The 17,880-nt window shown below is 37.3% G+C and overlaps 1 protein-coding gene across 4 annotated transcripts in view; it reads left to right on the top strand.

Moving 5' to 3' along the window:
• Positions 1-15,442, top strand: part of LOC124614002 (glucose transporter type 1) — a 499,751-nt gene extending 484,309 nt beyond the window's left edge. For all 4 annotated transcript variants that reach the window (XM_047142810.1, XM_047142809.1, XM_047142808.1 and 1 more), the window contains one exon: positions 11,779-15,442. In XM_047142810.1, coding sequence (XP_046998766.1) covers positions 11,779-11,905 — 127 coding nt within the window. In that variant the 3' untranslated portion in view covers positions 11,906-15,442. The remainder of the gene's footprint in view (positions 1-11,778) is intronic.
• Positions 15,443-17,880: the final 2,438 nt, after the last annotated feature.

The following is a 17,880-nucleotide window of genomic DNA, read 5'->3' as shown; positions in this document are numbered from 1 at the left end:
ATCTGAAGAGGATTACTTTGAAGAGGACAAAGTTGATGTTGATGAATGAAGAAAGATTGTTTAAGAAAAATAAAAATTTCTGTTACTTTTTTGTCACACCTGATATTTCTTGGGCACCATGCCTTACCTAATAATAGTGGTATGTACCAACTGAATTAAGTCCACTGAAATTAAGTGAAGGTGCCAATGGGAATGAAATCAATGAAGATCAATGAAATGAAATGATATCACTGGAAAACACTCAAAAAATCTGTAATGTAAAGAATATGACTGGTTGTAGCATTCATAAATATTAGGAGGAAACATCAGTGACAATGACAGTCTGAATAAGATGTTGGAATGTGCTTAGATAGCCTAATGGTAAAGGCAACTGCTAGCAATAAGCAAGATATCTGGATTCAAGTCTTAATCCAATACAGAATTTCTGAATGATCTGTGCTGATATTATTTCATTGTCACTGACTTCATCTCCATTGACTTAATTCATTTCAACTCAATAAATTTAATTTCCTTGGTAAGGTTTTCTTTCAAAATCACACAGTATGAGTCTTTTTGAGATCAAGACTTAAAATTAAGGTGTTAGAATTGCATCTGTGTGGATCAGTATTTCAATGGGAAGCGATAATGAACCTTGTGAGACTCCATGTCTCATATACCTGACTTTATATTTGTTCCATTAGTGCAATTTATTAATGTGATCCTCTATTTTCTATTATGAAGTAAGATTTGATCCATGCAAGGGGGATGACATTAATGCCACAACATTTTAGTTTCCAAAGTATATCATAGAATACACCAATAGAATAATTTTTGTTGTGTAGCCGTGCCAGACGTGATATCATATACACATTGTACAGTATCCTTTACAAAAGTGAAAACAAGAGACCATTAAGAAATGTGGAAAAAAACTGAGTCGGTATTCCATTGTAAACCACACTCTCAACAATTTTTGGAAGCACCGGAAGTAGTGAATGGGTCTTTAATATTATAAGTGAGTTGCTTACATTTATTTTTATAGTTAGGTGTCACTGCAGTATATTTAAATCTGTCAGAATATATCCCTTGAGTCACTGAATGTTTGCAAAGAGAGCTCAAGGATGATGCTATCAAACAAGCAGAATATTTAATACTCTTATATAAACATCATCATAGTCAGAATTACCACTACTAAGTGGCATAATGCTTTTAGCTTTTTCCTTATATTGGTTGAAAAGGAGGGAGGAAGATTAACATCTTGTCAGTGACAAAGTCATAAACCCCTCCCCCAAAGCAACCACCCAAGTGTGTGACATAATAAGAATTTATGGAAACCATTAATACTAAAATTTAGATCACTAGGTGCAAGTCTGAACCTCATTCCTTTAGTATTTGTTTGTTTACTAGTAAATCCTATGTTTCCAACCATCTGTGAAAAGTTATCGTTTAAACTGGTGCCCAGTGATACAACGTATCATTATTTCCATGCAGCTACCACCTGGAAACTCAATTTTGTTTCCTCACTGCTTGTATTTGTTTGCTGTAAGACATTTTTCCAGGTTCTTACATCATTATATGATAGAAAATGTGGAATTTAGAGGGTACTAAAGTTGCTAAACATGGTGGATTCTTTTATAATATTCTACTAGTGAACCCAGCAATGCTTCACAATTGCTAAATATGTATGGGAATTGGATATACATCATGATGTGGATATGTGAATTGTGTTGTGATTTTGGCTTCTTATTGTGACTTAGGTCACTTTGAACATACAAACCTTGAAGTTAATAAGGAAAAATATGACAGAAAAAGAATCCTTAGTTTTCATGTTTTGTTTTCATTGTTTTAAGTGGTTTTTTTTCATTTATGTACACAATATGGTTACAGTACTTCAGAATATACATTTTTTTTATTTCTTGGATACTTTGTGGTAGGAGTATGAACTGGTTTTCTGAACTACCAGTTCATGATGGGACAACATACAACTGACCATGTGAAAAATTTGTCTAATTGTTTAAATGCCCTGCTTTTGTAGTTCAAACTCACTGAAATGAAGAAAAACTGTTGTTTAAAAATATATAGCTATCCTAATATACATAGTTTTAGTTTTTGGGACACTGTGTTTGTACAAGAAAATAATTGTATGATAAGAGCTGGCGAAAGAGCACATACAACTGACCATGCTAAACACACTCGGATCATAAACTAATTCCAATCCAACCTTGAGAATTCTTTACTGCTACTGCAAACAAAAACTTGGTTTGCTTAAACTGAATGGGTAAAAGGATAATTGGTATACTGGGTATGTGAGACCTCTCCGGCTCCTGGATCTGCAAGGATAGTAGCTTCAATGACATTATTTCACATAGTTTTAGTCTGTGAACAGGTTGCAGTAGAAAGTTTTGGATGAATTCAGATTGCACAGTAGTATTCTAATCACAAACTGATAAGCCATGAATACAACTTTCATAATACAGAAGTTTTCTGTTACAATTCACCTTGACCAAGAAAACGAAATGGCACACCACTGTGAATACAATTTGTGTGTGTGTGTGTGTGTGTGTGTGTGTGTGTCAGAGAGAGAAACAATATATTTGAGAGAAATAATTTGTCTAATAGTTTGGTTTAGATGCCTTGCTACCATACTTAAAACTAACTGTGAAAAAGGAAATAAAACCATGCATTTTCATAATGCAGCACAGCATTTTCTTTCTTGTAGTTGGTTAGAACAGAAACTCTGTTCATTGTTGTTTAAAAAATGTGAAGTAAATCAGTTTAAAAATTTTTTGGGAACAACATTTCCGCTTTATATATTAGCATAGATTTACTTTTTCTGTAGATGTGTGTATTTATTTATTTACAAATGTTCCTTCCTCTCAAGCCTCCTTATTCCAGTTTCCTGTGTCATGGATTTATTTGCTAATGATCGTTTTCGCCTTTTCTGTTAAAACTTACAGAACTGGTGGTGCCTCCAGACATTCAACTATCAATGTAGCACTTCTTTATTTTAACTTCTCTCAGTGACTTTACTTGAGCCTAGTGAAAATTAGTGATTCATAATGTTATGTTTATTCTCAACTTTCCACATCCTTTATTGATCTATTTTAGTCTTTTGTTCCTCTTTCTCTCTCTCTCTGTCTCTTTTTGTTGAATATTCTGATTATTGATCTCATTATTTTTGCATTTATTATATTTACATGCACTCTTGATGCAATGTTAAAGTCTATAACCTTTCAGTTTTTAGTTTTCAGTTTCAACTTTATTATTGAAATTAGATGAAAGTAAATAAGCCTGAAAATTCTCACCACAGGTATTATCTACTGTGTACAAAAACTGTATAAATGGACAGAGACAACAACTATTTTATTGTGAACAGAATAGAATAGAATAGAAGATTATTGTCTCATAACATACAATTTCAAGCCATTGACTTAAGAGACTAGTCAAAATGCAAAAACTGGGTTTACAATTTTCCTTATAATATCAGTAATATAATATATGGTACTGAATAACTAATTAAGCAATTAATAATTTTTCTACAAAAGTAACAAACTTTTAAAAATTAACTGTCCTAAATACTTGCTCTCTCCTGCTCAAATTTTCAGGTTGTCATTTATGAATTCTTCTGCTGAATAGTAGCCTTTCTGCACTGGTTTCTCATATAAGGATTTTTTCAGTGTTTCTAAATTTATGCTGAGCAATTCTCTTCGTTTCACTTTGTTATAAATTTTCGTACCCATATAATGTGGAGTTCGAGCGTAAAGTTTTATACGGTGGGTGAGCAGCAAAAAATTATTTTTAGTTCTGGTGTTGTAACCATGTTGAAAATTATTTGCTGCAAATAAATCAACTTTACTGTGTACAAAGATAATCAGCTCATATATGTATAGTGACAGAACACTTAATATACTTAGATTTATGAGGAGTGAGTTTTGTGTAATGACTATATTATAACCAAATATTGATGAGAAGTTTCCAAGTGTGAAGAAAAGGGAACTGGTGTTGGTGGTGGCTGTTTTGAGCTCTTAGTAATCTAAAATTGGAAAATAAAGAACTGTTTTACACTGTTATAAATAACTAGGAGTTCTTGCTTATGCCTTTTTACATTTGAAGCACTTCTGTAATATATACCATTCCAAATTTAAGAAAATGACTTGACAGTATGCAGTTTTGTAAACAGATGTAGGGGTCATTATTGCACAATTGTTATGAAGAATAGCCAAAGATAACATCTTGGACCTACTGATAACAAACAGACCCGAACTTTTCGACTCTGTATGTACAGAACAGGGAATCAGTGATCATAAGGCCGTTGCAGCATCCCTGAATATGGAAGTTAATAGGAATATAAAAAAAGGGAGGAAGGTTTATCTGTTTAGCAAGAGTAATAGAAGGCAGATTTCAGACTACCTAACAGATCAAAACGAAAATTTCTGTTCCGACACTGACAATGTTGAGTGTTTATGGAAAAAGTTCAAGGCAATCGTAAAATGCGTTTTAGGCAGGTACGTGCCGAGTAAAACTGTGAGGGACGGGAAAAACCCACCGTGGTACAACAACAAAGTTAAGAAACTACTGCGAAAGCAAAGAGAGCTCCACTCCAAGTTTAAACGCAGCCAAAACCTCTCAGACAAACAGAAGCTAAACGATGTCAAAGTTAGCGTAAGGAGGGCTATGCGTGAAGCGTTCATTGAATTCGAAAGTAAAATTCTATGTACCGACTTGACAGAAAATCCTAGGAAGTTCTGGTTTTACGTTAAATCAGTAAGTGGCTCGAAACAGCATATCCAGACACTATGGGATGATGATGGCATTGAAACAGAGGATGACACGCGTAAAGCTGAAATACTAAACACCTTTCTCCAAAGCTGTTTCACAGAGGAAGACCGCACTGCAGTTCCTTCTCTAAATCCTCGCACAAACAAAAAAATGGCTGACATCGAAATAAGTGTCCAAGGAATAGAAAAGCAACTGGAATCACTCAATAGAGGAAAGTCCACTGGACCTGACGGGATACCAATTCGATTCTACACAGAGTACGCGAAAGAACTTGCCCCCCTTCTAACAGCCGTGTACCGCAAGTCTCTAGAGGAACGGAGGGTTCCAAATGATTGGAAAAGAGCACAGATAGTCCCAGTCTTCAAGAAGGGTCGTCGAGCAGATGCGCAAAACTATAGACCTATATCTCTGACGTCGATCTCTTGTAGAATTTTAGAACATGTTTTTTGCTCGCGTATCATGTCATTTCTGGAAACCCAGAATCTACTATGTAGGAATCAACATGGATTCCGGAAACAGCGATCGTGTGAGACCCAACTCGCTTTATTTGTTCACGAGACCCAGAAAATATTAGATACAGGCTCCCAGGTAGATGCTATTTTTCTTGACTTCCGGAAGGCATTCGATACAGTTCCGCACTGTCACCTGATAAACAAAGTAAGAGCCTACGGAATATCAGACCAGCTGTGTGGCTGGATTGAAGAGTTTCTAGCAAACAGAACACAGCATGTTGTTATCAATGGAGAGACGTCTACAGACATTAAATGGCGTGCCACAGGGGAGTGTTATGGGACCATTGCTTTTCACAATATATATATATATATATATGACCTAGTAGATAGTGTTGGAAGTTCCATGCGGCTTTTCGCGGATGATGCTGTAGTATACAGAGAAGTTGCAGCATTAGAAAATTGTAGCGAAATGCAGGAAGATCTGCAGCGGATAGGCACTTGGTGCAGGGAGTGGCAACTGACCCTTAACATAGACAAATGTAATGTATTGCGAATACATAGAAAGAAGGATCCTTTATTGTATGATTATATGATAGCGGAACAAACACTGGTAGCAGTTACTTCTGTAAAATATCTGGGAGTATGCGTGCGGAACGATTTGAAGTGGAATGATCATATAAAATTAATTGTTGGTAAGGCGGGTACCAGGTTGAGATTCATTGGGAGAGTGCTTAGAAAATGTAGTCCATCAACAAAGGAGGTGGCTTACAAAACACTCGTTCGAGCTATACTTGAGTATTGCTCATCAGTGTGGTATCCGTACCAGATCGGTCTGACGGAGGAGATAGAGAAGATCCAAAGAAGAGCGGCGCGTTTCGTCACAGGGTTATTTGGTAACCGTGATAGCGTTACGGAGATGTTTAATAAACTCAAGTGGCAGACTCTGCAAGAGAGGCGCTCTGCATCGCGGTGTAGCTTGCTCGCCAGGTTTCGAGAGGGTACGTTTCTGGATGAGGTATTGAATATATTGCTTCCCCCTACTTATACCTTCCGAGGAGATCACGAATGTAAAATTAGAGAGATTAGAGCGCGCACGGAGGCTTTCAGACAGTCTTTCTTCCCGCGAACCATACGCGACTGGAACAGGAAAGGGAGGTAATGACAGTGGCACGTAAAGTGCCCTCCACCACACACCGTTGGGTGGCTTGCGGAGTATCAATGTAGATGTAGATGTAGATGTAGATGAGTTATGTGTATCTTCATACATCCTTCTATAGGCTCTTATGCTGAACAAACTCTGGCACAGAAGCAAAAGAAAGTTGATGGAAGTGAATGCCATTATACTGTATACAATACCTACTACTGCATACTGTCAATGTTAATCAATGGAATAGTCTTACAAATATTTGATTTTTTTTAGAAGTATGTATGCAGTGTCAAACACTGCTTGCTTGGCACAAGACTCCGAAGTTCTGAGATTGCTGAAAATGAACAGACTGAGATCTGTCATTACCCATATCACGACAATCTGTTGATGAGTAAATTTATGGGTTGCAATTTAATCAAAATGATGTATCTATTTCTTACATTGCAGCACACATTTCACTCCTCCTGAACTTTTGATCCTAAGGAAAATGACAATATTATGAAAAGGATAAATTGGTGCTCACCATATAGTGGAGATGTTGAGTCACAGACAGGTACGACAAAAAGATTGCAAAACAAGTCAACTTTTGGCCCAAAGGTCTTCTCCTGGCGAATGACTGGCCTTGGCAGCCAGAGACAGTGGTCACTTGTGCTGGGTTGTGTTTGTGTGAATGTGTGTGTGTTTTCTACTCCAGAAGGCCTTTTGGCCAAAAGCTCACTTATTTAGCATTCTTTTTGTGGTGGCTGTCTGCAACTCAACATTTTCACTATATGAAAAGTAGCGATCTATCATTTTCATAATATTGTCAAACTCTGATATTGTTGATTGAAATTTATTATGGCTTGATGACATAATTTCCCTTTCCCATCTTCTAAAAATGAAGGCGTATTTACAATCTTGCAGGACACAGTGATCACATTTGTTCTTAGGTAATCCCCAAATTTTTTATGCTGCTGCTCTCATAAGGTCATAATTTGCTGTGGCTGTCTTGTTACATATTTACATTTTTTTCCTAAGCCTATGACTGAATTTGGAAAAAGGTTCCTCCCATTTTTTCTTCATTGAGATGTTGAAGTAGTTCTTTAGAACATTTGTGGTTTACAGCCCTTTCAGCTGAAAATGAGACATTTGATTTAAAATTCTCCATACACTACATGTCTCTGGCTAAGTAGCTGCAAGGATAAGTGTTAACAAATTAAATTTTGGAGGTTCAGTTCTTGGTAGGTTGTAGGACTGTTCCCTGGAATTGTCTTTTGTATGTAGAAAATGCCACACTGCATAGACCTGATTCCACATTTAACTGCAGATTCCATTTTTAATTGGCTAGGTGAATCAGTTCACAAGGGTTATAAAACAAATATTTTAATAAATAAAAAACATATTCCTTTAGTTTACAGTTGCAATAATATGACATTTTAATATACATCTACCTCCACACCTACTTGGTACTTGTAATTACCAAGTGCAGCTAGTCACAGAGGTCCAATTTGGGCTGTAATTATACACACATCAAAAAAAGTTGTGCATCACCTCGGTTCCTAGAGTTTTGGAACCTGTACAGAAAATTGGAATAGAGATCAACATAAACATCATTTCTGTCCTTTTTATTGCTCATGAAAACCACACATTGCATGTCGTACCTCCATACAGCGAGATCTACAGAGGTGGTGGTCCAGATCGCTGTACCTCTAATGCCAAGTAGCACATCCTCTTGCATTGATGCATGCCTGTATTCATTGTGGCATACTATCCTCAAGTTCATCAAGGTACTGTTGGTCCAGATTGTCCCACTCCTCAATGGTGATTCAGTGTAGATCCCTCAGAGTGGTTGGTGGGTCACATTGTCCATAAACAGCCCTTTTCAGTCCATCCCAGGCATGTTTGATATGGTTCATGTCTGGAGAACATGCTGGCCACTCTAGTCAAGTGATATCATTATCTTGAAGGAAGTCATTCACAAGATATGCACAATGGGAGTGCAAACTGTTGTCCATGAAGATGAATGCCTCACCAATATTCTGCCTGTATGGTTGCACTAACGGTCAGAGGATGGCATTCACGTATTGTAAAGCTATTTCGGTGCCTTCCATGACCACCAGCGGCATATGTTGCCCCCACATAATGTCACCCCAATACAATAGGGAACCTCCACCTTGCTGCACTTGATGGACAGTGTGTCTAAGGTGTTCAGCCTGACCAGGTTGCCTCCAAACACATCTCCGATGATTGTCTGGCTGAAGGCATATGTGACACTCATCAGTGAAGAGAACGTGATGCCAATCCTGAGCAGTCCATTCGGAATGTTGTTGGACCCATCTGTACCACGCTGCATGGTATCATGGTTGCAAAGATGGACCTCGCCATGGACATTGGGAGTGAAGTTGCGTATCGTGCAGCCTATTGTGCACAATTTGAGTCATAACATGACGTCCTGTGGCTGCACAAAAAGCATTATTCAACATGGTGGCATTGCTGTCAGAGTTCCTCTGAGCCATAATCCATAGGTAGTGGTCATCTGCTGCAGTAGTTGCCCTTTGATGGCCTGAGCGAGGTATGTCATTGACAGTTCCTGCCTGCTTGTATCTCCTCCATGTCTGAACAAAATCACTTTGGTTCACTCTGAGATGCCTGTCCTGTCTCTTGCTGAGAGACCTTCGTGGCACAAAGTAACAATGCGGATCCAATCAAACTGTGGTATTGACTGTCTAGGCATGGTTGATCTACAGACAACATGACCCATGTACCTCCTTCCCTCATGGAATGACTGGAACTGAACGGCTGTCGGACCCCCATCCATCTAATAGGCACTTCCCATGCATGGTTGTTTACATCTTTGGGTGGGCTTAGTGACATTTCTGAATAGTGAAAGGGACTGTGTCTGTGATACAATATTCACAGTCAATGTCTATCTTCAGGAGTTCTGGGAAATGGGGTGATGCAAAGCATTTTTGATGTCTGTAGCATTGCAGCGAAACTTGGTACATGTTCTAATGTGTTAGTGCAGGCCGATCAGCAATAGAAAAAAAAAAAAAATAGTGGCAAGTTTGTCTACCAGGTGCAAATCTGGCTCTGTGAATGCAAGAAACATGTGTAGAAATTTTCCCCTACATAATGGACTACGGACGGGACGTGTGCAGAAACGTCAGACAAGTGAGAAACGCTTAATGTTGATTTTATTACTAACCACCATTTGCACAATTTGTTCCATATGAGCACCAGAGACATCAACAAAATGCTGTACAGTGCCAGATTTGCACCTGATCATTAAAATTGGAACTAATTTTTTTTCCAATGTGAATCAGTTGTGCACTAATGCTTTACCAAAACTACCAAGTTTTGCTGTCACATGATAATTACACCCCACACTGGACCTATGCGAGTAGATGAACTTTAATTTCAACCACTTGGTACATCTATACTCTGCAAGCCACCCTTCAATGTGTGGTGGAGGGTACTTTGTGTACAACTGTCACTTCTCTCCTTTCCAGTTACAGTTGTGAATAGCTTGTGGAAAGAACAATTGCCAGTGAGCCTCTAGGTTGGCTTGAATCTCTCTAATATACATTCTGTTAAGGTTATAAAATTTAACAAGAAAACCCATAGTATTTTTGCTTTTTGTTACCAACATACAATGTCTCATCTAGAAATACTTTACATCTATTGACCTTTTGAATTACCATACAGGTATTACAATTAGTTTGGGACTTTTAAACAACAACTTAGTTTTCTAGTGGTGAAACAGTTAGTAATATTTTGCTGTTGGTATCTTTCAGTGAACACTGTTTGCAAAGGCAGTAATGTAAATAAAATAGTGTAATGGATTAAGTCAGCTGCAGTATCATTGTTAAGACATTTTGACATTTAAAGTTGAACTCCACATCAGTCACTTGAAAATAAAGCATTAATTTCCCATTGGCATCAAAATCTACACTGACTTTATGACCTACTCCTTTTCAACTGCTCATAACAGTTAATATGACATCTCCTCTCATCCAAGTGAAGCCAGAAGATATTTTTGTGCACATTGTGTGCAGCCTGGGTATCACATCACAATTTTTGAATATAAAATATCCCTCCAGTATTTGTTACCATCACAACTCCTGCTTTTGGCATCATATGCACCCTCAGTTTAGCATTACAATTCTTCAGCAGTAGGTGTCAGAGGTGCACAACAACTACTTACTTTTGCAGGTGTTACTGAACTTCATAAAAATCAGCTAATAACAACAGTCATTTCAAACACTACTGTCTGTGAAGGAGTTTTATAGTAGTAATTTGTAGCAGTTTCTGTTTTAAAAAAACATTTAAGTGACAGCACTTGCATTCTGCTCTTGTAAAACACAAAATACAGTAGAAAGGTATGTGTTTATTTCTTTATCTTCTGTATGCTTTGGAAGAGCAATTCATATGCTTTGAAGGCTCCTAGCAGCACTATCCCTCTCACCCACCCTGTGCCAAGTTATGGAGTGTGCACTACATCTATAATTGAAACACAATATCTTTTGTTAAAATGCAGGTGTCCTTCTAGTGCTGCCTTTGTTGCCATATCTAGCATCATTACACTTTTTCACAGGTACAGTTTATGTCCAATATACATCACAACTTTCACCTTCAGTAACTTATTATTGTGTCTTTTCATTAAACTTTGCTTGTTATGAGAAATAAATGTCTTCATTGCATAAACTTTCTGCCACTGGCATTCAAGCTGCCTATTGATAACTGATGTCGTAATTCTGGTGTCATTTCTGCACAAATTTATGACCAAGAATGCTTATATAGAAAGAAAATGAATTTAATGGAACAGGCTATTTAACAGTGATTGCTCAAAGTGATGGTCAGAAATGCTGAAATCAAATATTCCATGAGATTTACTTTTTCAGTGGTAAGTTAAAAAATCACTATCAAATAATACACTGCTGATTTGGGAAGAAATATGTCATGTAAGCAGTAACATTGTTTGTGTTATGCTAGAAATTGTGAGCTACAAACTTTGTCCTGGAAGAAAAATATGATGGAAACACATGCATGCTTTTCCAGCAATTGATTTCTAATTGAAAAAAAATTCTGCTGAAATATTATGACCAGTCATTACAATAACAATTAGACTCACTCCAGTTTTACACTGGATTTCTTGTGTACTCTCAGAAAGGTGAAATTCATTTGTTAGTATTAATATATCTGCAAAATTGATGTCAAAATATTTTACAAAATCAAAACACGTTCTTAAAGCAGTTTACACTTCCAGTGCAGTTACAGCCATTTTCAGTGTCTGGTAATCAGCTTCCAGTTGCTATTTGAATAAGCACTAATGACTGTTTCATTTTAATCATTTTTGGTCAATCCAGCTGAGGATAAATCTGAGCCTGAGAAAATGTATGTGAAAAGACTGACTATAATAAACTGATTTTGCATATGATGTTGCAGCTGCCTCCGAGCGCTCATCGCGAGAACTCGTTTCAACTGCTGCTTTGCTGACCAGCAGGACACAGGCCCCCCCGCTACCCCCACCACGGTTCCCGAACAGTGCTGTCTGACACTGGGAGACTCTTAACGTCGGTAACTTCTCAGTGTCGCTGACGATGCTGGAAGGCCGACTGTACGGGCTGGTGTCGGAGCATGGCAAGGCCTGCTTCGTGTACCTGCGCCATAGCCTGCGGCGCTGAGCTCCAGTGGGAGGGAGACATCTCCAGCTCCACCAATGGGCTGTTTCCTTGCAAACACTGTTGAGACCGGAATCTGGTTGCCTCCGTCGAACGTGTTCACGAGGACCTGTGAGATCTGTTGGGTAATGTGGTGGGTTTTGAATTTGAGAAACATTACTTGAATAGTCTTATCACTTTTTTATATAGACTGGTGGAGCGAGATAACCATTGGGAGGGATGCTGTTGCCGTGTGGACAGTGCCGTTTTCCACAGTGTGATGTTATAAATTTCAATCTTCCTTTTTTTAGAAATGACTTGTATGAATTTATCACATTCATAAATATAGAAAACAATGGAAAAATACACAGGCCACTAGATTCAGCAAACAAATACAACTGATTCCCTGTTCCTCAAGCTCCACAATCATCCTCTAGCCATCCACGGTAACATGCCATTTTCAACTCTACAAGGTGCGGGACACCTGTACCATTGAACCCTTCCCTTTCTGACAATTTCTGGCAACTTAACTTGTAAGTTGCCTGTGGCACTAATATCAATCCCAAACCCAGCGCAAAATCAAATAGAAAATATAAAAATAATAAGTGAAACAATTTTTTACATCCACTGTACCGTCGTGTATATAAAATTTCGCGACAAATTCTAAGTACGTACACTGCCAGGACTTTAAACTTAAAGCATTAAGAAATATTCAAAAGACTAGAAATATCTTCTCCTCTGTAAATAAATTGTTATAAGGGAGAGTATCTCCTGTCGTAAAAGGACGGATTGGTGTTATTTTTTTTTAAACTTGTGTACTTGTAAAACTGACGTCACCAGCGTTCAGGTGCTCAATTTTCAATAGTTGTCACCAGAGTATGGATCAGGACATGTTTAGTAGTAGTATAACTAGGCACAAGCAGAATAAAAATAGTGTAAATGAAAAAGATATATATATATATGTATATATATAAATATATATATATATACACACACACACATATATATAAATAAACATATTGCATAAGAGTTTCCTGCCCCGCCCTTCCATTTCCTCACCAAATCAGATTACCCTTCTGTCCCTCTTTCCCTGCCGTCACTACTACAGTGGGTTGGTTTGTTGTGTTGGTTTGTCCCTGAGCAGCAAGGCTGCTACCGCACGTGTGTGTTGTGTGAGGGCCCGGTGGCGGTTCCCGCGAGATCCCGGTGCCAGCGGCTGATAGAGGAGAGCCTGAGTGTACGACCATCTTCGTGCCTCCACCACTTCTTCCCTCAGAGAAGAGCAACCGTGTCCTGCCCTCAGGCCTCAGACAACTGGGAATACTCTGGAACAGTTGTAATATAACTGGAAAACAGACAATTCTATCCAACGAAATGTGCACAGCTGTTTTTTTTACTTTAGTTATTTTTTTAGAAGAGTTTGTGCACGTGAGCTGAGTAAACTGTTAGCGCACACTGAACTCTTGGAGTTGTTTACTGTTATGAAGCAGAGATGAAAGTTATATATACATTCTGTGTACACTAAACTACTGCCATTTAGGAAGAATGAGCAAGTGGAGACTGGGACTGTTGTTTGAGTGATTTTATGTGGTAGGAAATGGGACCAGCAACTCACCTGCCAGGGGAAACAACTAACATAAATCCAGAAGGGGTTGACATTACGGAAATGTGTGATATTTGGCAGGTGTTTAATTGAGGATTTCATCTTGGGTACAGGTAAACTGTTTCTCAGCATTTGTTTTTGTCATATTGTTTTCATTTTCTGTAGCTTAGTGATTCACTGCCACTGTGCTCATGAGAGGAATAGTGACAGCGAGAAAAGTTTGCCTGTTACTTGAGAAAAAGTGCATTCACCTGCCATTTAATTTTGTGATCAAGCCATAATGCCTTTATTTAACAAAAAGGAATAAAGATTTAGTTATCAACATTTTTAGGGATATGATGTGTTTGGAATCTTGCCAGATTTATTGTATCATAACTTGTGGACATGCACGTCATGTGCTGCAGGGAAAAGGCCTAGTTTGTGATCATACTGTGGAGGGCTTCCGGATCAAATAATAAATTATAATAAGAGGGGACTTGAATAATGTTTGTATGTGGGAATATGAACCAAACTGCATGTGCTTGATGCAATCAACTTAAATGAGGTTTTAAAACACTTTTTTCTTTCATTGCAAATTCAGTGTAGTACTGTCAGAGTTCATTTTCAAAATCAGAAATTCAGACCAAAAATTAAAAATCATGATCAACCTTACTAAATTCAGAAACATAATTGCATATTAAATCTGTGATGGCAGGCAGTTATTCTGTCCTACATGGTGAAATTACAAATGTCTAAAACTACAGTTTCTATATAATGATGAAGTTGAAAGATATCTATATTAGGTTCATTTTTGAAATTCCTATTAATAGGTATTAATTTTTTGGCAAGGGAATGTATAAATTAATGTAATTAGGAAACTTACTATAGTAATTATTATAGCAAATCTGAAAAATGTAAAACTAACGGTTCTAGCAATCTGTTGTGATTCGCAAAGTTTGGAAGAATGACGTCTGATAGAGCGGGAACATTTCTGACCTCTTCAAAATAATTAATCCTGACCCTCCATACCCCGCGCATTGGGCGTCATTGCAGGAGACAAGTGTTATTCTAAATGTAAATATTGTTATGTACTTAAGACTCATATTCCTGATGAATGAACTGCATATTGCTTATGTTATTCAGTTTATTTTTTAAAGGTTCTGTGTATGTATGCAAGACAAGAAGTACAGTAGCAGAATATGCATAATTCCTAGATTTTAGCCATCAGTTGGATCTGTTAGATAACTTGGGGAGTACGGATGACGTTCCTCAGTATTTGCTGATAAGAATAAGAAACACATTATTATGATTATTATTATGATTATTATAATTCTAATATAGAAATAAATTTTGTGGACTTGGTGCAGCACAAGAATCCACTACTGATGTTGATAGCTCATGTCTTCATTTCTTCAGTGCCAGTTTCTTTTAACCCACATAGGGTGCAAGGGAATAGGCAGTGTAATAAACGTGTGGTTCTTTAGAGAAAATTTTTGAGTCACCAGTCATGTATGAAAGTCTTCCGAAATGTTGTAATAATTTTATGTGAGCAAGTCCAGAATTTTAAATAAAGTAATCAAAATTTAAGACCCTATAAAAGAGGGGAAAAGAAAGGCACACACATACATTCTGTTTGCTGCAGCCCAAAAACTTTTTAACAGTTATCATGTATTAAAGAAAAGTTTTTCTTTGACACCCACGAATGTTACACTGCCACTGCAGAAGGAATAATATAAGAGTAAAATAACTCTATCAACATAGAAAAAAGATTGTGTTGTGTCAATTCAGCAGCAGATTTCAGCTGCTGCAATGCTGCTACGGAAAGATACAGTGTGTAAAGTTCCATGAATGCAATAAAATTCTATCTCTATGAGTACAATGTTTAACAGATGATTTTGTTTTACCTGTTATAACCATGCTGTCACTTTAACATGTTTGCATACTTGTTGTGTAATTTTTATTTGTGAGGTATTTACAATTTGAACACAAATTTACTTAGTTAAAACTTTCATTCTGAACAGTGATTATATAAGGATGAATCTCTTATTCCCAGAAGAGTATTTGCTGATTTTACTAGTCATGACAAACTAGAATGTTGTGGTGGCTGAGATTCAAACTGAGTTACCTACATTTCACAGACTGTACTATACCACTAATACCATTCAGTAATATTTCGAAGAATTGAATCATTGCTTACCACTACTTTGTTCCATATTTGTCTTAGAAGTATTGTTTTCATTAGCAAGATCCTTGTAGAGAGGCAAGATATTGTCTTTAGTAGTATTACAGTTACAGAGACAAACAAACAAAATTTCAAGTGATGTAAATTGTGGGTAAAGTGGCAATGTTCATTACACAGGCTATAATTGTACCATGGCCTTTAAATTAGATTTTCTCTCTCTCTCTCTCTCTCTCTCTCTCTCTCTCTCTCTCTCTCACACACACACACACACACACACACACACACACACACACACACACTGGACCATAACCAATCATTCTACTGCAAAAGATGAGAAAAAGAAGAAGAAGGGGTGAGAGAATGAAAGCACAAAATGAGGTGAGAACAAAGTGGAAGTGGGTAGCAGACCACCTACAGTCCTTGTCAAGAGACACTTATTAAAGTGCAAACAAGTCACTTACAATTACATTATGCCTTTCTGAATCTACTGAGTCTCTTGATCTGGTTTTGGTCATCTGCTGCCTCTCTCAAAGTGTTTGTGATTTCTCATAATCTATTTGCTTAACTGCTTTAAGATCTCAACACTGTCATTTTTCACTTAGATGTTTCATGATTTCTACATTGTGAGTGAGTTCAGCTACTTTAAGTGTAACACTATTAAAATGTTACCACTGTGCAGAAGAGTCATCACAAATAAATTTGGTGCAGAGGGGTATGTATTTCTGTAATATGAAATTAAAAACAAAGTAACAGAGATGCACTATCATTAAAAAAATTAATCATTTTAAAATACATTAGTAAGAAATTAAATTTAGCAATAACTTATCTGGCAGAAAAAACAATAAAGATGGGTAATTTTCCCACATTATAATATAGTTAGAACTCCAAGGATGTGGTCCTTTTTAAGTAGTGGTTTCATTCTGGTTGTATGCACCTATAACTGTTAAACTGAATACTGCATCCATTTTCTTTAGATGGCTTCCAATAACTCAAAGGCAGTGCCAGATATCATATACAAATGCACACTCACCTAGATATATACTGTGTGGAGGCAAGACCACCTACAATTTATTGTAGGTGGTCTTGGTGGAGGGTACAGCAGATATTCCACATTTCCTTTGGCTAAATACTGCGTGATACTGTTGTCAATATAAAGATATCTGTTGATAGTTTTCCACAAGATGTGTTCACCCAACATATTCAAATCTAAATCATAATCTGTTCCAGTATCTCATTTATGTATGCGTGGGGACATAGTGTTTAGAAATCATATTAAGGAATTGTAAAATTTAAATCACCATTATCTATCCTGCATACTAAACAACTTCCAGTTGCTTGCATGTCAGCAACAGGCAATTTACAGATTGTGCTACTGCGTATGATGATGGAATTGAGGTAATCTTTATGATGCACTGCTGTTACTTGCACTTACTTCTCTTCACAGCAATCTCAGTCCCCATGATGTACAGGAATGTCACACTTTCAAGTAGTCATATGAAAAGATGGGAGCACTGCAATATGAAAAATCAACATCTCTTTCAATATATTGATTGATTCACACATAATGTACTTTATGTCCTATAATGAAGATGAGCCTTCATGGATGCAGAACCAGTTAGATTATACAGACCAACAAAGTTAATTACGGAAATTGCTACTGGAGTACTCCTATAGATACATCCATGATTTACTTACTGTATAGTGCATAGTACCATTGTTGCACTGAGCCAGACATTTGTTTTGTGTTTGGACAGTTACTGCAGTAGTTAAAGGTCCCAGTCTAGTACTAGCTTTCGTGACTGCAGCACATCTGACGATAGTGTTTTGTTCTGTGAGTTTGACACAGCTTCTCATAACAAGTAACTTATTTTAAATTTCCTCTGTGCTCCTTAGTTTAAACTCATTAATTTTGCATGTGTTTGTTTATTTATCAGGCACAATTCCATGTTTATTAGCTGTCTAGAGTATATTTTCACTGTCTTTAGTATGGACAGGAACTGTAACTGCTGTGTTCAGATGTGAGCTGAGATGGTGACCCTTTGCTCATAGTTACAGGCAGTGTTAACTCTGGTCACACAGTTTGAAGCTGCTGCCAATGGGCATCACTGTGGGGGCTGAACGTC

This window comes from Schistocerca americana, chromosome 4 (genome assembly GCF_021461395.2).
Source record: "Schistocerca americana isolate TAMUIC-IGC-003095 chromosome 4, iqSchAmer2.1, whole genome shotgun sequence".
Lineage (NCBI taxonomy): Eukaryota > Metazoa > Arthropoda > Insecta > Orthoptera > Acrididae > Schistocerca > Schistocerca americana.
Note: the sequence above shows the minus strand (reverse complement) of the source record. Positions and strands in the feature narration are given on the sequence as shown.